At 39.0% G+C, this 23614-nt stretch overlaps 1 protein-coding gene across 1 annotated transcript; it reads right to left on the reverse strand.

The window, feature by feature from the left end:
• Positions 1-4952: 4952 nt before the first annotated feature.
• Positions 4953-9280, reverse strand: LOC140242268 (uncharacterized). Its single transcript, XM_072322013.1, has 5 exons — positions 9106-9280; positions 8753-8943; positions 7204-8047; positions 5980-6687; positions 4953-4972 (listed from the first exon to the last, which is right to left on the reverse strand). Exons 1-5 carry the CDS (start codon positions 9278-9280, stop codon positions 4953-4955), a joined length of 1938 nt encoding a protein of 645 aa, XP_072178114.1.
• Between the last annotated feature and the right edge of the window lie 14334 nt (positions 9281-23614).

Raw genomic sequence — 23614 nt, forward strand, 5'->3', positions numbered from 1 at the left:
GGCCTTACGTAGCCCACGAACACCAAACCCCTCAGATACTCATGCAGGCACAAAACTGCACCCACAAACACGCATCATCACATACCCTTTGATGTACACATACGCCACTATATACCCACATACACACGTACGCATACAGGCACTCGTATACACACAGACAAACAAACACTACCACTATACAACCACCACACATGCACAGTTTCTACATATTGTATTATTATACTCCACACACACACACACACACACACACACACACACACACACACACACGCATAACTTACCGGTCATACCCATCCCACCAAAGCATAACACCGGAGCAACCACCCCGAGCCGGGGGCGACAATCTTTGACGGGGCGACAATCCTCGTCGCAACAATTTTTTTTTTTTTTTTTTTTTTTTTTGCCATCATAGATTGTCGCCATCGAGGTCAAAAATTGGGAACTGCACAAGCGTCAAAGATTATCGCCAGACGACATTCCTTGACGGGGCGACAATCTTTGACGCCAACTCCGTCAAGGATTGTCGCCCCGAGCCGGGGGCGACAATCCTTGTCGCAACAGACGCGTTTAATGTTTAGGAGCTAAACACATACTGTGCTTCTTTTCATCACACCCTAGGTGTTTATCACACACACATGTTTATGTTTTAAACGGTTCTTATGTTAAAACTAAACACCTGCTCTATGTATAGGCTAAACACCAGACGTTTACACCATAATCACTCACAGTGTTGAAATACTAAACACCGCAAAGTCACATAATCACCCACAATGTTTAAGATCTAAACACTGAACCAAAGAAATAAACATGACGCACTGTTTACGATGTAAACACTGAGACATGTTTATTCGCTGTGACAAATTAAAAACACTGCGACATGTTTATTTGCCATTTTAGTGTTTATTCGTAGAACACGTGTCTGATTTTTAGATCGATCCCCAAATTTCATACACTAAACATGTGACATGTTTACATATTATACATCACAATTTCTCAGTGTTTATAAGAGACATGTTTACACATCACACATGCTAAGTGTTTACATGAGACATGTTTACACCTTATACATGCTAAGTGTTTATATGAGACATGTTTACACATCATACATGCTAATTTCCACGTCTTTATATGAGACATGTTTACACATCATACATTCATAAATGCTAATTTCTAAGTGTTTACATGAGACATGTTACTCATCATACATGTTAATTCCCATGTGTTTATTAGTGTAAAGTGGATTGTTTTCCACTTCTGCATGGAATGAGATAAACGCACGACATATTATAGAATTTACCCAGTATGTACCAAATCATCAGCACACTTACATCGCATAATACCAGGGAAGACCTGGGTTAACTTTCAAAAAAAAAAAAATGGCTACAAGAGTTAGAGGCAATTCTCTGAATGCAAGTTATCAAAACATCAGTCAAAGCTTGGGCAACATCTGATGAATAATAAGTTAAAATCCTTTAAATATTACCATATTTTGCTATATATATGACGTCATACTGAGTTAAATGCAAGAGACCTGGGAGTCACAGGCCTGTACACGAAGACATAAATGAAATTCACTCCGATACACACAGTAAAATTTGTATTTGCAGGAAATTGCACACAACTGACTTTGGAAAAAAAAATATTGCATTTAAAAGCTACTTTTCAGTCACATGAAATTCTTGGCCTACTTTCAAGAATCGCTTTCTTTCTACTGCATTCAGAACTCATTCTTATTATTGTAAAACAAACCAACTTGTTGATTGTGAATTGCAACTCAATGCTTCAGAAGCTTGACACAATGTATGTAACACCTCCAGGAACATAACTGCGATCTGTGAACAAATCCATGCCAACCTTGAAGATTACATCAATTATTGGTTAAGTGCTTTGGGATATCCGAACTAGATTAGGCTCATCGCAAATTATACAATGCACAATATGGGCGCATTGGTACTGATCAGGGAGTGTAGATGACTTCTTCACACTTCTTCACATATGTGGACATAGTGAGATTAACATAGCGTGACCAGAATAAACACTCCCAGCTAAGCAGTTGTAGAACTCTCAATACTTTACACATGCTATACACACCGGGTGTTTAGATGTCAAACAAAGTGTTTAGATTTTAAACACTGTGTTTAGTTCATAAACATGTCGCATGTCGCATTTTTACAGTGCAGCTCATGAAAGCACAGCGAAAAAACAAACAAACACTTATATGCGGAACAAAATACTGGCACGACAAAAGATACACGTGCACAAATAATGCAGTATACGAAAAACTACATTAAAGATGACATATTGAGGGTATGTGTGTGAGCTGTGTGTGTGTGGGGGGGGGGGGTGGGGAGATAGTGTACCTTCTGAAGCTGAAGCATTGTACCAATTTTTGACCAAATCACAAATTAACGATAGGATGTTAAGAGGATATTTAGCCTTTGTTGGGGTCAAAGGCCGAACACAAGACCGTAAGAAAAGAACGTTCTCAATATACGCTTAGATTGGAAAGGCAGCTTGGAAGTTGTTTGATGGGATTATTCCAAAGGTTTGGACTATAGAATTTAATCACTTTTTTTTTTCTCCTGTTTGTTGTCGATTTCTTTATAACCAAACCAGTTATTCTTCTAGAAAACAGGCAAAAACAATTTGATGCGCAATGAATACGTATTGCAAATTTGATTTTTCGTGCCACACACTCAAATATATTCTAAGTGGATGTGTGAGACAGTTCTGCATGCATCTACATCATGGTCCGACAAGACAACAAATAAGTTTTAATGTACTATCATAGTCTTATATATTTTGAGTATCTTATTTTCATGTTATTGATTTCTGTTAAAGAAACTAGGTGCCCAACGTTCGCCACTGGACGAAAACAGAGGAGAAATTTTGACTGCGGTGAAAGGATCATGCCGCATCCCCTGCTTTAACTCGCAACAAACAAAATACAGACTGTAACTCCAATCGCAAAATTTTCTCGATTTTTTATGGTTTGTCGTTTCTTTTATACCACCTTAAATGATGAATTCTTGGCAACATCTTGTTGAGCATGGACTTTTCCTGACGTCTTATTTTCATAATCATCGTCTTGTTTTCATATTACTAACTTCTTCTGACAAGTGCCATTTTCAGACGATTTTTATCAATCATACGCAAATAGCATCGTACATATCATTTCAGAAGGTATCAGAACGAAAATAATGGTACAAGTTTAAGTTTTGTATGATATAGTAAACAGAAAGGCCATATATATTGGTTATTGGTTATGGTTTGTCGTTTCCTTTATACCACCTTAAATGATGAATTCTTGGCAACATCTTGTTGAGCATGGACTTTTCCTGACGTCTTATTTTCATAATCATCGTCTTGTTTTCATATTACTAACTTCTTCTGACAAGTGCCATTTTTCAGACGATTTTTATCAATCATACGCAAATAGCATCGTACATATCATTTCAGAAGGTATCAGAACGAAAATAATGGTACAAGTTTAAGTTTTGTATGATATAGTAAACAGAAAGGCCATATATATTCACGCTGAGAGAAATGCGTTTTGTTTTGGCAGTACATAGAATATAAACGCTTGGTCGAAAATCACCTTGCGGACGAGAGGCGTATATTTTTCATATGTTCTCGAATTTGCATAGATATACATCAAACGTATAGTGTTGTATAGAAACAAAATAAAAAATGAATCTTCAAAGTTTGAGTGTGTGATGAGTCATTAATATCACTACATTTCAAATGAAATTCATGTATCCTCGTAAATCACGCAAATGTGTTTCTATTCTGTTTTCGCAAGAGTAAAATCCGTTGAAGTTGAAATGAAATATAGCCCTATAAGTTTATTTTTGAAAACCACATATATCTTTCATGTCTAAAGAAAAAAAAAACTCTATCGAGCCTGAATAGAGACTGTCTTTAAGTCCTTAGATTGAAAATTCATTTATATTCCAAATTACGGGTAGTGATGGGAGAATAATACGACAGATGCCCTGTTTGTGCGAGAAGAGATGACTTCCGATGTTATATAATCACGGTCATTGTCATGCACCAACAGAACACCCGTCAGCACTGACATAACATCTGTCATACACCGACAAAACATTCTTGGATCAGCACCGAATGACTGCAACTGTTCACGCCATGTTTGCCAACTCCAACTCTCATGTCCCCGAATGGACACTTTTATTCCACCCCACCCTGGTTTCACCAAGGCACATCACGGTTCTCCGTCACACCTCCCCCCAACAAGAGGAAAGTTATGAATGTAACTTTTCGACTATAAACACCTTCGTTGTAAGGCTTGCTTCACTGTTCTTGCTTACTATTCAGCTTACACGATTACAAACTCAAATAGTTTTGTGTTGTTTTCTTAAAACCTCACCTGGCATACTACACTTATAATTACTGATTTTGAGCCTTATCAGAATCAGTCCACTCCGGCATCAATTGTCCACTTTTAGAACAATATATGAAAACTTGACAAGCCCCCTACAAAACATGTAAATACAATAATTACGCAATGTGTCTATATAGTAATACACATGTGAAACTGTTTTCCACGGGTGCACATACGAGTGCACATAATCCGGAAAGATTACACCAAATGTAATCAATCATTACTTCTCCAGTAGTATTGATATTTTGACTGAGACTGTGCTTTCTGGTAGTCTCGACTGTAATTATATCCTCGCATACTTGACCAATAAACTTACATAACTTCAGGCATGAATAGTATTTTGTTTTTGGTAACACATACACTTCATCTTTAAATGTGAAAACCAAAAATACACTTTCTTCACGAAATTGTTCTGACTGTTGCAAAGATATGTCTGTTTCTCCAACACAAACTTTCATTGGAGTTTCACTGAATGTGGTAACAGCACACATTTCTTGATTATACAGTTTTTAACAACATCGTATTTAAACACTATGACACACGTGTACATCTACTCAATGTACTTGCTCACTGTACGTTAGCCAAAACAACAACAAAATTTTAACCACCGGATATCTCTTTTTGTCCTTTCACACATATGTACTGTCACGCGATAAGGTGTTGTAATATATGTGCAAACTCTGGAAAATATCGAGATCATACTCGACACACAAATGTGACGCTGTCACTCTGTAACGAAATACATATACAGGTTATTAATTTACAAAAGTGACATTATAACATCTTGGCTTCTTTATGCCTCACTGTCACTCAACACTTTTTCATTTTTACAAAACAACACAAATTCTTTTGTTTGAACACAAATCGGTTGACATAAAACTCAAAATTTGATCAACAGTTTTTCCTGTGACTGGCCGGTTGTGTTTTGCTATATTGTTTTTGCATTTGCTAGCATTAACTCTGTAACGTATCGGTACACATACAAATCTAAACCCTTTGATTCTTTGGGATATATTGAATGAAATCAAAATAGAAGTGTGCAACTGAAGCACAACTTTCACTCTAATCTTACACACCACAAATGTTGTATCCTGGCGCTTCCTGTAATGTTGGGTTTTCAAAATATCATATAATGCTTGGCGTGTAACACATCATCAAATTTTTCAAGTGATGTCTCCTTATAAAGACAGAATATTGTGTATTGTGTACTAGTACTTTCTCCTACTTCCTAGCATCACTCACATACACTGTTTTCGTTTAAAACAAACATGATTAGCATAAATACAATTTCTTCCTTCACAGGTTCTTGGGAAAGGAAGAAAACTGAACGAAAATACATAAACACATGTATACTTTGTCATATACAAAAAAAAAAATCAACATCAGTTTCTGTCTGGTTTGAGTCTTGTTTGAAATGTTCAGCTTGATGTAGGTTTCACTGTAGATTTGATATAATTATCGTTCGGCAACATTATCAGCGCGCGCACAGTTTCAAACTCGCGACAAAGCGTCTGCTAATTTGTTGTCCTTTCCTGCTATGTGCACAATTCTCAGTGGGTACGGTTGGAGAATCAAACTCCAACGGAAGAGACGCTGATTCTTGTGCTTGAAGCGTTCTAAGAATGTCAATGGGTTATGGTCAGTGTACACCACGATGTCTCTTCCACCGTCCAAATACGCTTCGAAATGTTGCACCGCTAGAACGACACTAAGGCATTCCTTCTCCACAGTTGAATACTTTTGCTGATGGCGATTCAGTTTTTTGGAGAAGAAACACACGGGTTTGCTGTGTCCGTTGTCGTCGTCCTGAAGTAGCACGGCTCCTACTCCTCGGTCACTAGCATCCGTAGCCAGCTGGAAGCTCCTCTCGAAGTTTGGTGCGATGAGCACGGGATCGTTCATGAGGACGGCCTTCAGCTTCTGGAACGCATCCTGGCAGCTCGCCGACCACAGGAACGTTGTACCCTTTTTCAACAAGTCCGTCAAGGGCACCACCAGGTGACTGAAGTTGGGAACGAATCTCCGGTAGAATCCGCACATTCCCAAAAAGCGCTGAAGCTCCCGTTTCGATGACGGCACAGGGAAGTCCACGATGGCTCGGACCTTAGCATCTCGTGGTGCGACTCTACCTCGGCCTACCTTGTGACCTAGGTAAGTCACACAAGCTTTCCCGAACTCGCATTTGGCCAGATTCACCACGAGTCCTGCATGTGACAACCTCTGGAACAGCTCTCGAAGATGAGCAACATGCTCCTCCCACGTATTGCTGAAAACCAACACATCGTCTATATAGACAACACAGTTATCATGACCAGCAATAACTCGATTCATCATCCGTTGAAAAGTTGCGGGGGAATTTTTCATCCCGAAGGGCATGACACGACACTGGTATAACCCGGATGGCGTGACAAACGCCGAGATCTCTCTGGCATCCTTGTCTAATGGCACCTGCCAATACCCTTTCATCAAATCCAATTTGCTGACATACTCAGCACTTCCTACCCGATCAATACATTCCTCAATCAAAGGAAGCGGAAACGAATCAGTCTTGGTTATGGTATTGACCTTCCTGTAATCGATACAAAACCTGGACGTTCCGTCTGCCTTTGGGACTAGCACTACTGGGGAACTCCAGTTTGAGTTACTAGGCTCTATGATTCCATTTGCAAGCATGAAATCTACCTCCCTATCCACCTGTTCTCTCTTAGCAGGATGAATCCGATATGGATGCTGCTTAATGGGTGCATTTTCACCAACATCTACTGTATGAACAGTGTCTTTTGCACAGCCCAATTTATCACTGCAAACCTCCGGAAATTCCTGGAAGATGTCGACAACATCTTGCCTCTCCGAATCTGACATATGACTGAGCAGTAACTCTGGATTTTCTAGTGCCTTTGAGTTCTCTACTCGCGGAATCATTCCTGACTTGAAACTCACACTCTGAGAATCTGCAGCATCAGGTTCACACTCTTCTGCACTTTTCTCAGCACTGTGCAAGACACTCTCACTCACAACTGCACCTACATCTTCTACACGTTCATGGTATTTCTTCAACATATTAACGTGACACACTCTCTTGGTCTTTCTACGATCAGGCATGCTCACCACATAAGTCTCCTTCCCAAGCTTCCTCTCTACTACATAGGGACCACTGAATTTAGCCTTCAATGCATCTCCTGGCAATGGAAGTAGAACCAAGACTTTGTCTCCAACCTCAAACACACGACTCTTTGCCTTTCGGTCAAAGATTTCCTTCATTGTCTGTTGCGAAGACTTCAAGTGTTCTCTCGCCACTTCATTCGCTCTCACAAGACGCTCTCTGAACATGGAAATGTAGTCTAAGGCATTGGAATCCTTGTCTTCCTCATCAGACAACAGCTGCTCTTTCACAACTTTCAGGGGCCCTCTTGGCTCATGCCCAAACACCAACTCAAAGGGGGAGAATCCAATGGATTCATTAGGCACTTCACGAGCAGCGAAGAGAAGAAAAGGGATCCCTTTATCCCAGTCCCTGGGATTATCCTGACAGTAGACCTTCAGCATCGTTTTAAGCGTCTGATGGTACCTTTCTAAGGCCCCCTGTGATTGCGGGTGATATGCAGACGACTTGATCTGTTGAATACCAAGCTGGTACATCAACTCCTGAAAGACACGAGACATGAAATTGCTACCTTGATCCGACTGTATTTCTTTTGGTAGCCCATACCTAGTAAAGAAAGTCAACAAGGCATCCAGAACTGACTTAGCAGTTATGCTCCTCAACGGAAATGCTTCTGCGTATCTCGTGGAAACATCCATCACAGTCAATAAATACTGACATCCTGACTTGGACTTCGGCAATGGACCAACGCAATCTACCATCACACGGCTAAATGGCTCCTCAAAAGCCGGAATAGGAATCAACGGCGCAGGTCTAATGGCATGTTGTGGTTTTCCTACCACTTGACATTTATGACACGTTCGACAAAATTCAGACACATCCTTTCTCATCTTGGGCCAGAAGAAATGAGTTCTAATTCTACACAAAGTCTTCTTGACACCCATGTGTCCGGCCATTGGAATTTCATGTGCAAGACGTAGAATTTCATTTCGATACGGCGGAGGAACAACTATCTGGTCGACAATCGTCCAATCCTCATCTGCGGGACGATCTGGAGGACGCCATTTCCTCATCAAAACACCAGACTTTACATAAAAACATTCTGGCACTCCCTTCGCCTCATCTACAGTCAATGCACCCTCTCTAAACTTCAACAAATCCTCATCTTCCATCTGTGCTTTGATTAAAGCTGGCTGACTGAACACACCTTCTTCCCAACTTTGTTCTCTTTCACCGTCACTAGTCACCTTTCCAAAGAATGTGTCACCAAGAGAAATATCACTTTCAGACTCCTTTCTCTCACGCTCAGCTTCACTTGCTCGAAACCTTGTGATAGCACATGTTGGAAATACTTCTGGAAATTCATCGACAAGTTTTTCAGTTTCCTGCTCGTACACTGGGACTTCAGAAACAACCGGAAGGACACTCACTCGACCTCCTGCAAGGTCATTACCAAGCAAAAAGGAAACTCCATCCATAGGGAGAAATGGAACAATTCCCACAATCACTTCCCCTGAAATCAGTCCACTATCCAAATTCACTCGGAAAAGAGGGACCGCCTGCGTTCCTCCATTGACATCATGTATCAGTACTTTCCTACCCGTGTTACAGTCTATGGGCATACTCTTCACATCTCCTACCATGAGGGACTGTGTAGCTCCAGTATCACGAAGGATGACAACCGGTACTCTAAATTCAGCAATGGTAACTGTACCCTTGGAAATGAAGTCCTTGTACTTTTCATCCACACGACCACTTGAACATGTATCTGTCATTTTTGAGACACTGCTTTTCATAACATTTGGATGACGCTGTTCATCACTTACACTTGACTTAACAAAACCATTGGTGGCTGTCTGGTTCGGTTTCTCTTTTGTTTCAGCTTCTGAACTGTTCTGTGTACGTGTGTCTGCATGGACTAAACCATGTGTTGCTCTTTGCTTTTGTTTTTCTTTTGCTTCATTTTGTTCTAGCAATCGCCTACATTCAGACTTAATGTGACCTGTTTTCCCACAGAAAAAGCATCTCACTTCTTTGTATTGAGGCCGTGGCGATTTTGGTCGCTCTTTCTGTGATTCAGTCTTTACTTTATCCCTGCGTTCACTACTGTGCCACTTTTGAGTGTCAGGATTTCTCGACTGATCAAACTTCCTCTTTCCCTCAGGACTTTTTGTTTTCACCTTATGTGTCAACTCATACTGGTCAGCTGTGACTGCTGCACTCTTTACATCATGTACTCTACGATCTTCCAAATATGTTCTCAAATCTGGAGGTGTCGATTTCTTGAACTCCTCCATCAACACTATCTCTCTCAAATTGTTATAAGTGAGATCTACTTTCATTGATCGAACCCATCGATCAAACATGATTTCTTTTTCTCTCTGAAACTCTACGTAGGTCTGTCCCGAACCTCTCCTGTATCCTCGAAACTTTTGCCTGTAAGCTTCTGGGACTAACTGATAGGCAAGAAGGACTGCTTCCTTAACTGTGTCATAGTTATTTGCCTCCTCATCCGAGAGAGCAGACACTACTGAATGTGCCTTGCCTGTGAGCTTTTGTTGTACTATCATAGACCAATATTTCTTCTCCCACTCCAAATTCCTGGCTATTCTCTCAAAGGAGAAAAAGAAAGAGTCTACATCCTCTTCATCAAAGCGGGGGATTGTGTTTGCCATTTTTGCAATATCGGGCGTCTTTGGTCTCGACATAGTAACATTAGGCCTATCCCCTGGGACGCTACTGGCCTGTACCTGAGTCAACTCAATTTGACGTTGCATTAACTCTTGTTCGAGTCTCAGATTTTCTGCCTTCATTTTTTCTCTTTCTAACTCCAATCTAGCCAGTTCTAGTTGTGTGGAATCTACCCTCATCTCACTAGGTCTAGTAATAGTAGTAGTACTTGGAGCAGTTTTTCTACCAGCACTCTCAATCTCATCTGTACTCTCACTCTGGTCTGTGTGTTCATATTCTACACCACCCAGTTCAAGCTTCTTCACCAGAACTGCAAAGATTTCTTTCTTTCGACTACACTCTCTGATATCAGCATCTACATGAGTTGCAACCTCAATCAATTGGGCTTTCACTAACCCTCTCAATCTACCAAGAGTGACGTCTTTCACAAACTCTGCAGCATCGAACTTGGCTGCCATGATTTATTCACATCTAGCTTTCCGACTAGATTTCAAGACTACGTCGCTAACGCAACTTCCTACAGTACACTCCACTGCGTACCGCACTACGAGAATAGTCTAAGCAATTCAGACCGAACAAACACTCGTATATCTCGAGGCCAATTTCCTCGTAAAGCCACATCTAACGATGCTAATCCAAATAACCAGAAAGTGACACACTAATCTGATAGAATGACATAACGGAAACGGTAATACGTACCCTTCCTTTCCAGCAATCAATGCTGCAACCCTGGTATTCAGCTAGCGAGAAGACCAGTACAAGTGCGCAAAACATACTCATCGCATCGCTTCGCGAATCGCACTTCAATTCACAACCACTGCTAACGCAGCCCCATTACACATACCGTGCAATGTCACGCAGTATACAATACCGCTACGAACGAACGACACTGTTACGTTCGCTACCCTGTGTACACATCTCACATGAGTGCGAACACTACACATACTTGCAGCGGGCATCAATCATTACAACGATGTACCAAACACCGAAATACTACCAAAAGACAGCTTGTTTGTATGTTCATTTCCCGGACAAGCCCCCACATGTCATGCACCAACAGAACACCCGTCAGCACTGACATAACATCTGTCATACACCGACAAAACATTCTTGGATCAGCACCGAATGACTGCAACTGTTCACGCCATGTTTGCCAACTCCAACTCTCATGTCCCCGAATGGACACTTTTATTCCACCCCACCCTGGTTTCACCAAGGCACATCACGGTTCTCCGTCACAGTCATACAGGACCGCTATTAATAAAGAAGAGGAAATGGAATTACTCTGTCATAATATATGGCAGAAAAATTGACAAAACAAGTTGTGGAATACATGAGTGAAATAGGCATTCATTTGTACAGCACGTAACGCACGAGAGAGTGGTTTTCACCGTCGACGACGACGAGATGTCCCCTGTCGTGGTCGACGCAGATGCCGCGCACGAAGTTGAAGTACATGAACCCAGTGCTATGTTCCAGTGGTTGGTGGTCTTTGTCGAAGGCCGCCACACTCTCTGTACTGAATAAACGCCACGAGTTCTTGACACGCGAGCTGACGAAGACGTTATCGTACTTGTCGATAGTGATGCCTCGGCAAGACCAGGGTGCGCCGCTGGTTTGAACAATCAGGGCACGGCGATGCTCTCCTTCGGCACTGAATACCTGAACACCTTTCATGGCGTCTGCCACGTAGAGCTGGTCTCGGGAATCAAATGCCATGAACCAGGGTTCGACCAGCTGTTCGTGACCGAAAGACTTTTGAGGCAACCCATCCTTGCTGTACAAGTGGACGCAATGGTTACTAAAATCCCCCACATACACCCTGCCCCTTGATCTGTCCACTGCGATGCCCGTGGGAGTCAAACCTTCCGGCGTGCGCTTTGTCCAGATGCTCCACTGACCGTTTTGGCACTCGAGCACGCACTTGTTTCTTGAATCTGTCACGAGGAAATTGGGCTCGGTAGCAGACGTCGCGACCACACCGTAGGGTTCCATCGACTCAGCCACCGCCTTTGGCACTCCTGACATGTTGTCATGTAAATCTTTGGGTGTCTCCGAAAAAGGGTTGCAGGCAACCACTCGATGGTTACCCTTATCGGTCACGATGTAGTATCCGCGGTGGTAAATGACATCGTGTGGGCTTCTCAGATGGCCTCGCCAAAGCACTTTCTCTTCACAGATTGAGATTGGTGGACTTGGTGGTGATGCCATCTTTGGGCTCTTTAAGAGAAAAAAGTCAAAGAGATCATTACAACAAAAATGGACTTCGCAGTATTTAAAATTAAAGAAGACTCCGCTTGTGGAAGTTTATGTATAGGTTTTCCCGGTCAATTTCATACTTTTGTCACTCAAATTCATTAATGTGCATTCAAATTCACGCAGCGCACGCACGCGAAAATATTCGGGCATTCAAATTCAGAATCCGAGCGATCAATTTCATTTATGGGCGTTCTATTTCGTTTTCGTGAAATCAAATTCACGATTGGGCATTCAATTTCAATGCGAGCACCGACTTCCCTCCTCGTGCATTCAAATTCATGCGATAGTCACGTGATAGTCCCAATGAGCTTGTTTGGAGCGTTCAAATTCATTTTTAGGCGATCAAGTTCCCACTTCGTGCAATCAATTTAAGTAGGAAAATGGAGAAGACTTTTAAGAAAGGGAAAAGGGCCAACACAACCAATAAAGGCTTGCATATGCTGTTTACATGTTCTACATTGTTCTCTGTTCATGTATTCTTTGTTATTCATCTCAATAAATTTCAAATTGCAATGTCCAATCAGCAGTGCATCCAAACAACACAACGACTGGTAATCATTTATTTCTTGGTGATAGTGCATGCTGACAACGCCCCGACACCAACCACATAATCATGATAATGACTATTCATCAATTTAAAGACAAACTGACACACAATAGTCTCATAGTCCCGCAACAGTAAATCAACAAGACAGTGATACACAACAAACAACACGTATAAAATGTTTCAGTTTCAGCATAGTCGAAATAGTTTTTTTTTTTTCCTCGAAAGTGTCAACCAACCCTCGGTATTATGCTCGTCTGTAGGTCTATACAGTGCCAAATTTTTGTTTGTTTGTTTCATTTTCCATCAAACAAGATGGCTGGATAACCCATATTCAGCTTCAAAAGCTGATCTTCCATAATATGGGGTCCAGTTTGATGTTCTGCTCTTTGCGATGAATAAATCAAGTGGGATCTTTTACGTGCATGAGTTGTGACTCTCTTATACATGGGACCTCCATTTTATGTCCAATCCGAGGGACATGTGCCTGTATATACCTATTTGCTAAGCGCGAGTTCAAAATTGTCAATGAACAGGTGGACCTCTGCTACAAAATAAATAATCATCATAAATCCCAATATATTCAAAGCCAAATGAGAAACACATACATACACGACCCCAAACTAACTAAATTCAGGACTTCTTTTAAATTGAATGCAGTTATTTGGAACATGGTTGCCTATTCACGAATTTGAATGACCGACGAGATTCCGTCGCCAGCTTGACGTGAATTTGACTGCTCATTGATGAAATGCGTGCTCCTCTCTTAAATTTGAATGCTCCGATAGTGAATTTGAATGTTCCGATAGTGAATTTGAATGCTCCGACAGTGAAATTTGAATGCTCGGATAGTGAATTCGAATGACCTGATTTTGAATTTGATTGCTGATTCAGTGCTGCGAGCGTGGAATGCGTGAAATCGAATGTTCGGAATAGGAACTTGAATGACAAAACTATGAAACTGACCGGGAAAACCTATATTAGGTGAAATGGGTAATCGAAAAGAAGAAGAAGAAGAAGAAGAAGAAGAAACAACCCGACTTTCACGGATGCTATCAGAGCCTCAATCGTGGCCGATGGGGCGGTATAATGCATTAGCCAATTGTGGTACTTTGATTGCAATACTTTTATATTGTGATTAATATACACACAGTAAGTGTACATACCGTATTGCAGGTAATTCATTGTTATTAGAAAGAAAATTGAAGAGTTTGTTTGCAAAAACCGATAAGTCCATATTTGTCAAATGGAGATATTTGCGATTAAAGGTCAAGAAAAATAAAGAGAATAATAAGAAAAATTTTGCTTCTTTTTACCATAACTTCAAAAATATACCTTTATATGTAGTGGCCGATATATCATTTAAAAGGTATTATTTTGTACTTTATGACAGAGATCGTACTTTAAAATCTTCAAAAATGGACTTATCGGTTTTTGCAAACAAACCCTTTAAATATAGATACAGAAATTGACACTGTATTACCCGTTGCGGAGTGATTTGTTATTGTTCCCTTTTTTTAATGCAAAAAGGCATCCTACCAATGAAACATAACAGGGCCTATACGAAGACTATCAATCAATAATTACCAGGATTGCATGGGAATCATAAAATTACAGCAACGGCGTCCTACCGGAAACTGAAAAAAACCCCCACAAAAACATAGTGTTGGTTAACGTGACGAGGAACCAGTTTAATATTACAAGGTATACAACAATTGATTCAATATGATTTGACGTGATTTTAATTTGATGTGTTTTCTGTTGGCCCTTCTTGATAAAACTATAGATACAGCTATACATCACCGAATGTGAATTGCAAAAATAAAATCAAAATAATTGAGGAGATAATATATATATAAATTATATATATATATATATATATATATATATATATATATACATATACATATACATATTATATACATATATACACAAGAAATTTCATTTACAGGAATTGAAACGATCGTATGAACCATTCAAAAGAGATAATTGATAAAATGTATGAATCCTCGAGAAATATATTCATTCAGCCATTGATTCCAGGTAGGTTTATGTTCGATCTTCAATCGAATTTCGATGAATTTGGACTAAGCTAGGAAAACTGCATGCCTCTCAAAATATCACAATGTCCTTCACTTTCATTAACCATGATGCACTCTAAATGAATATGTACCCAAGTATATCAAACAACGATTAGAGTTGAGGTCGATGTACTTTTTTTTCAATAAAGGGCAATAACGTTCATCAATGTATAATGTCCCGGCATATAATTATGTATTATAATATAAAACTATACACTATATATATATATATATATATATATATATATATATATATATATATATGTATATATATATATATATATATATATATGTATATATATATATATTTATACATGTACCGTATATATATATATATATATATACATATAAGAAGAAAGAGTCTCAAGTATGCCATGGATCCATGGACTCTTTCTTCTAATAATTACAACATTCGAAGTCCAACACGTGGAAAATTCAAAGATGAACATATATATATATATATATATATATATATATATATATAGCGAAAACTTTGAGCAAAGAAATCACAACGATACACAACAGGAAAAAGGAATTGTCACATCAAAGAAGCGTCACTTTTTAACGAAAAGGTCCGGAGTAAAATATTGTAGCCGGTACATCTTTACATGTATCGACTAAATTATGCGCGAAAATGGATCTGATTGAAACTCCCGCTCCTGTCTCGCTTTTATTTCCAGGAAGGTGAGACTCGCCTCCCTGCACATTCACGTAAACAGGTAAACAACAAAACGAGTATCTAACAATTGAGTAGATTATACCAAAGCCAGCCCATTTACATTTCAGTCTTGCCATTGTGTTCAGAGGATTATTTACCCTGTCCAACTATCCCAGTGATGACAGTCTCGATATATTTTAGTCTACAAACCGCAGTACACACTCTCAAGGCCCAATAGCTTCGCCGCATACACAGTACACCACTAGAGGAAGTGCTCGCATTAATGAGTATTACATAACCGCAGGGAAGTCTGTACAGTACAGTGGACATTGTTGCTCGATTATAATTCACCTGCGAATACCAAGAAGGTCTATTACATGTAGTTCTTTGACTACAAACCTCGATCCGCAGTTCAAACCATTCGATATCACACGACGCTCACCTTGGTATGCGTGACTGTTTACAGAATAGACAAGTACAGGCCTCCAATAACTGTCGTGATCACGCCACACAAATACGAAGTGAATTGATTTGTGGGGATAACACTTCAAACACGCATCTTGATCACCGTAGGTCTTGCTGCAGAAGCGTTTTCATGTCTACTGAGCAAATCGGCAGGTGTTTGCAAAGGTAAGCGGGGATGCCCCATTAGGCATTTCACATCGCAAGCAGCTTCTCAAAGCGAAGTCAACAGGGTCTATAGGTGGCGGTATATAGGGGTCGCAACTGGTCGCAACTAGTGTCCCTGTATTGTAGTCGCAACTGTATAAACAGAATGGACCAGAGCCACGCTACATTTCTATGCCTCATACCAGATACTAACAATAACCCTTGAAAAAGTGAGGGTTCCTAAAGGCGATTATACCTTTACAAAATACAAAAATGAAAAAAAAAAATGGAGGATTCAGGACCTGACTGAAAGTTTGCTTAGTTTTTGATCTTATACATGAAAGGGACTGAATCATTCGTGTGTGTGTCACTGAATCGTTCGAATTGCTGGTTCCAATCTTTATAGCATGCAGCAGGTATACAGTAACTGCGTATGATATTATCAAATTAATGAAATTCCTGCGTTGAGTTGTTTTTCTAGCAACTTATTGCTAGATTGCCTTACAACGATGGAAAAATAGCATTGAATTAATCAGTGTTTTAGTTATAGCCATGACAAAAAAAAAAAAAAAAAAAATCATAGGCATATACTCCAGTGGAATTCGACCCTATGACCTCCTGATCACCGGACAGGCGTCTTATCTACTAGACCTCCGAGTTTCCACACCACATCCAGTGCTGGTTTTAATCCTTGTAGCACGCAGCAGGTACTGCGTAATAATTCAAGTTCATGAAGTTTTTGCGTCGAGTTGTTTTGATTCAAATTCAAATTCAAATCAAACTTTATTTTTCACTTTCTTCCTTAAACAGAATGTACAAGAAACATTATTATGAATTTGACATGCGAATCGTTGAAAATGTATATAACCAAACAGGATTAACAACATGTTCATGTCTACATGATCAGTACAATAAAGATACATACACTCTATATACACCCTGAGAAAAAAAAAGTGGAGGTACCCACTCAAAAGACTAAGCTTGTAACATGTGGATACCTCTGAGGGAAAGGGGGAAAATGGGGTGAAAACTTATAACTACAAAAAGTGCGGGAAACTGGGGAAGTGGGGAATAGAGAAAAAAAAAGAAAGCAAAAGTGTGAAAAAAGGAAACAAAAAACAGGGAAAAGAGGAAGAGAGAGAGAGAGAGAGAGAAGCCAAAAAATTGTTGATGCATACACCAAGGGCGAAAGCCCACAGAGACAATCAGCCAAGTGTTTTCGAAAGTGACACATTGTCGAGCAGCTTGCCAGCGGAAGAGATTCACAATGGACGAGAGGACGAGAGCACGTATAGAATACTACCAGGTTGTAAAAATAATTGATGCCTCGAGAGAACGCAGCCTTATACAGTGAAAGAAGAGAAGATGATATCGTGCTCACAAAAATATTACAAAATTGAATACATTCAGTTACATTATAAGACTTCAAAAGAAACATTTTCAATCTCTTTTTAAAAGAATTCAATGAAGGTGCATTTTTTATATCCATAGGAAGGGAGTTCCAGAATCTTGGACCTACATAAATAAAAGTCTGTTGAGCTAGCAAGGTTCTTAACAGAGGTAAATGAAATTCATTTGACTGTCTAGTTGGGTATCTATGGTATGTCCGGCTACGCATAAACATGGAGTTAAATACAAACGGGAGGCAATTATTATTATAAGTATACATAAACTGCCCTAATTGTAATAAAAACAAATCTTTAATTTTCAGAATCTTGTTATCAAAAAACAAAGGATCTGTATGTGAATATGGAACAGTATTACAAATAATGCGAAGAGCCTTCTTTTGTAACAGTAGAATCCTATCCAATAATAATTGATGCGTGTTTCCCCATACCAAAATTCCATAATTTAAATAAGGCAATATCAAATATGAATACAATGTTAACAACGAATGCTGAGGAATAGACAGTTTTAATCTATTACTTACACCTATGTTACGTGAAATTTTCTTGCAGACATTATCAATATGAAATTTCCAAGAAAGTTTGTTATCAATTATAACACCGAGAAACTTTATATGGGAAACACTTTCTAAGACAGCGTCACCAAAACAAATGTCCATATTTGAATTATCTAAAGTGTTACTAAAAAGCATATATTTTGTTTTTTGGATATTCAAAGACAACTTATTTGCTTTTATCCACACACATAAATTTTCTAATTCGGAATTAACTGTCTGCACAAGAATATTTGGGTCTCCATGTGAGTAAAAAACATTTGAATCGTCGGCAAAAAGTATGAACGATAACACATCTGACGAAGCACAAAAATCATTAATGTAAACAATAAACAATAGTGGGCCCAATAAACTACCTTGTGGCACGCCACACTTCAGTTCTCTCATATCAGAATTATGATTGTTAAAAATACATATTGTTTGCGATCAGTTAGATAACTCCTGAACCACTCCAAGGTCTTCCCACTTATACCATAATGAGACAACTTGTAGAGTAAGATATCATGGTTTATAGTGTCGAAGGCCTTGGAGAAGTCCAGGAAGATACCAATCAAATGTGAGCGATTGTCTAAAGCATGTGCTACTTTGTCAACAAAATTAAGCAAAGCGTGACTGGTCCTATGCTTTTCTCGGAATCCAAACTGCGAATTTGTAAAAACATCACACATCTTTAGAAAATTCATCGTTCTTTTATACATGTATATAATTTTCTCTAAAATCTTGGACAAACAAGATAATAAAGAAACAGGTCTGTAATTACTAACATCTAACTTATCTCCATTCTTATTAATTATGGGAATAACTTTAGCTATTTTCATTTGCTCCGGAAACACACCCGTTAACATTGACAAATTAAAAATATGTGCCAAAGGATCCGCAACAGAAGATATAACACTTTTCAAAATCATATTGCTTATGTCATCATAACCGGAACTTTTTTTTTTGTTTTTCAAACCAGATACAATATCAGTAATCTCGTACCTCGTGGTAGGGGTAAAAAATATTGAATTCATATTATATCGATTTAAAAAATCAGAGAAATGTTTATTGGTATCGGGAATTTCTTGAGCAAGGTTTTCTCTGATTGTTGTAAAATATGTGTTAAAAACATTTGCTATATCAACAGGATTATCAATAATTTCATCATTAAATCTCATTTTCGAAATACTTAACTTTTCATTTGAAATATTCATTGCTTGTTTCAGTACGTTCCATGTACTTTTCATATCACACCTATATCCCTCTAATTGTTTATGATAATATTTTTTCTTTTCAATACGTATTATCTTAGTGAGAGTATTCTTATACAAAGTATATTTAATTCGTGCTTGTTCATTTTTTTTTTCATTTTAAATACATAAAACAGTTTATTTTTCCTATTTATGGAACGTAAAATGGACTTGGAAATCCATGGAAGCTTTGGAGTTGTTTTATAATTCCCCCGTTTATCCTTTCTTTTAGGAATGTGAATATCCATATGATTATCAAAAATTTCAAAAAAAAATTATTCAAGGCCAAATTAATGTCATCTGTATCAAACACACAATCCCAATTAACATTATCCAAGGAAGCACAAAAAGAAGACAAATTTTCTTGGGTTACTTTACGTCTCAAATATCGCTGGGATGAATTATTACTAATATGGCTAAATTTAAGGTGCGTCATTATTGGAAAATGATCAGTAATATCTGATAAGATTATCGACGAATTTGGAAGGGTTAAAACGTTACTAAAAATACTGTCTATTACAGTGGCTGACTGACGTGAAACGCGTGTCGGTTTCGAAATAAGAGGTAAGAAAGAAAAGGATAAGAATGTCTCAATAAATTCTCCCGAGATGTTGTCCGTTGTATGCTTTAACAAGTCAATATTGAAATCACCGAATATAAAAGAGTTTGAGTTTATAAATAAAGGGTTTCTAAGCACCTCAGTGAGGTATGATAAAAAGTTGGAATTTGGCGGTCTGTAAATAATACCTATTACAATGTTTTTATTACCGGGAACAGTAATCTCAATGAAAAGTGACTCAACAATGTCATTCATTTTGCTAAGCTCATCAAGGACAGTGCATTCAAAGTAGCGTAGAACATAAAGCGACTCCGCCACCAGAGCGATCAGATCTATTATTCGCAAAAATACTATACCCTTCAAGTGCAAAAGATTGTTTTGGACATGAAGACAACCACGTTTCAGTGAGTCCTATCACTGAAAATAAAAACTTATTTGGATTATCTAACAATAACTGCAATTCTTCAAAATGCTTATTCATACTTCTTATATTCAAATGTACCAATGAGAATGTATTTTCACAAAACCCTTTCTAATATCTTTGAATTGATTCAAGGTGACATAATTACACAATGGAGCTTGAGTCAGATCGTTAAAATCATACTGCATTTCTTCCGCTGTAGAATTAAGATTATCCGCAACTAGTTCATCAAATGGATATGCGCGTTTATTAAAAGCTTCTTCTTTATCTAAAAAATCGAATTCTGGCGTAACAGGTCTAAATAAATAAAAAAAATCATCATCTAACATAGAGTGAAAAGGTACATCTTCTATCCTGTCATTCATTCTAAATTGGGGCAATTCTGACTAGGTGGCGACCATGCGTGACTGTGAAAGGTACGCGCTCTTTGTATGCATACGAATTATATAACAAGGCTGGTTGGCTGTTAACGAGAAGTGAGGTGCAGAGAGTGTCAGAAATGAAAAGATATAAGAAACAATGAATATACAACATGTAGAACGTGGCTAATGTCTCAGTAGGCTTTCCCCCCGATAGAATGCACAAGAACAAAAGGAGTGAAGCACGTCGGACAGAGAATAGCTTCATGCTATTACCAAGCGAATGCTTATATCCAGCATCTGACGATGGTGAGCTCCCTCTCTAAGGGGTTTTTTCAGAAGGAAATACTTTTCAAGGAGGAGATAAGGAAATGGAATGGAAATTAAGAAAGTGAGAACGGCAATAAGCTGACCAAAATTTGTTTAGGAATTTAGCCGAACAGGGAATAAATTATACCCATTATTTAAGCGTTCATGTAAAAAACATCGAAAATTAAAGATTCGTTCAACTCAGACAAATTATTGCCCTACATCGACATAGATAAGCACTGAATTGATGAGTGTTTTAGTAGCAGCCATGAAAAGGGAAATCATGGGCATAAACAGCCAAGTAGGATTCGAACTCCGACCTCCTGATCACTGAATAATCAGCTGCTATGTATATTTTTTTAATCTATATTATAAGATGTGTGTCTATGGGTCATTACAGGTGTGAGACATTTTTAGCAGCACCATTGACATGTAAACACCTCATATCATTATGTATAACTTGCTTGTATAATACTCGCACCAGATATGGACTGCTTTTCGGGGGTACTGTTGTACGATACTATGTACAGCCCCGCCCGAGAGATCTCAACTCTCAATGCATATTTATTATCTGACCCGAGGAGCTTATACAGGGCCGGCGCAACCGGGGTGGGGGGGGGGGGGACCTTGGCCCCCCTCTTTTTTACGCTGAAGGCTTTTTTTTTTTTTTTTGCTTGTTAGCTGTGAAACCCGGAAGTGGCACGGGAAATATAAACTGAGCCCCTCCCCCTCACTTTTAAAAATGCGGCGACGGCCGTGTCCGCGTACAGGGGTCATAGCAAGGAGTGCGATCCTGAGGGCATACTATGCAATAATGTTATGAAATTGAGCCATAATTCTAAATTACATTTAAAACTATGGGGCAATTTGGGTGCTATGTGGCAGTTGTTGAATTTCAAGCAATTAGAATCGAGGAATAGAGATGAATAATGCAGGTTGCGTTGTTGTTGTTTTTTGCGTGCGTGTGTATGTATGAAGTGTGTGTTCACTGACAACAGAAAATTAAACTTGATGCCATTTATATTCAAAGAACTTTTTTTAAAAGGCATTATGACTCTGTGCATCAGAAAAAAAAATCCAGTTGCGCTCTCCACATGAAACCTAATTTTTCACTGAAATAAAATAATAAACTTCAAAATCTCTTAATATCCACTCACAGAGTACACGCACGCACACACATACAGACAGAGAGACATACAGCTTACACATTCTACACCACCTTCTATCTAGAAGAAAATGATAGTATTACGATATACTCAGTACTGGCATTCCTCTCTATAGTTTTCTTTGAATACTGAAACGGGTATTTACATGACAATCTATATGAGCATGATAAGATTGTTTCCAAAGTCACATTAAGGATATAATTTATAAAACAAAATATACAGAATGTTGTTAGGTCTACCCTACGTGCGCATATAAAATACTTAATATGTAGGAATAAGATATTATGTATGCACGTTTGACAAGGTACTATAATGCATAATGCCCCCTCTCACGCGAGGGAGATTTTTGCATGTTCAAACTTGAGATCTTTAAGTGCACCCTTTTGGTGAAATATTCGATTTGAGTTTTCTATAAAAAAAAAAAGTTGGGAAAAGTATATATTCAGGATAGTGTCAGGGTGGGGGGAGTGTGTGTGTGTGTGTGTGTGTGTGTGTGTGTGTGGAGGGGGGGGGGATACTCCCTCCCATACGATGGAGATTTTGGCATTTTCAAACTTGAAATTCAGAAATCTAGTGCACTCTTTTGATGATATTTGTTAAAAGCAAGAAAAAAAAATGTATAGGCAGATATGCGGGGTCTGAGCCATCATTGTTTGCTCAATGATTCAGAAAATGGGAGGAGCAGGGGCAGAGAGGAGGCCATGGTATATAATTCTGGCGGTTTTGTTCTGTGTTTTTTTTTCCGTAGGTAAGTTGTAGATGGTCCCGAATTGAGCACGGCAGGACGTATACAGGCATGGTATTTTACGTTTTCAACATCTGAGAAAATTATGTATACAAATCCTAAAAGATAGACTACTCTTAAGCTCTGTTTAGCGCTCACTAGGCGGCCTTGCGATCGAATGTCGATTCTGGGGACAAAGAGGCATTTGCCCCACCCCTGCGGAAATGTTGGGCCAGACAAATCATTTGTCCCCCAAGCAATTCCCGAGATGAGGACAAATCTCGAACTTTCTTTGTAGAAAATTGTCCAAATACCGCCAGAACTATGCACCAGATCGTTGAATTGCAATCATAAGCATGCAAAAGCTCCGCTACTGGATCCCTTTCGATAGACTTTGAACACTTTGGAGATTGACGTGTTTCCTAGTATTTTATCAAAGAGCGTGCAGCAGATCTTTCACTTACAAAAGCTCCCTCACATGCAGAGGCGTCGATAGGGGGGGGGGGGGGTGGTACCCCATAAAAGTATTGGGGACAAACA

The sequence above is a fragment of the Diadema setosum genome, chromosome 19, assembly GCF_964275005.1.
Source record: "Diadema setosum chromosome 19, eeDiaSeto1, whole genome shotgun sequence".
Classification (NCBI taxonomy): Eukaryota; Metazoa; Echinodermata; class Echinoidea; order Diadematoida; family Diadematidae; genus Diadema; species Diadema setosum.

Bases quoted from the DNA above. Each gene is read 5' to 3' on its own strand.
- LOC140242268 (XM_072322013.1), bottom strand. From the start codon at position 9,280: ATGACAGATACATGTTCAAGTGGTCGTGTGGATGAAAAGTACAAGGAC. The intron at 8,048-8,752 runs GTGACTAGTGAC...CGTGTCTTTCAG, and splicing joins GTGACACATTCTTTGGAAAG to GAGTTGATGTACCAGCTTGG. The intron at 6,688-7,203 runs GTGATAAATTGG...TTGTCTATATAG, and splicing joins GGAATTTCCGGAGGTTTGCA to ACGATGTGTTGGTTTTCAGC.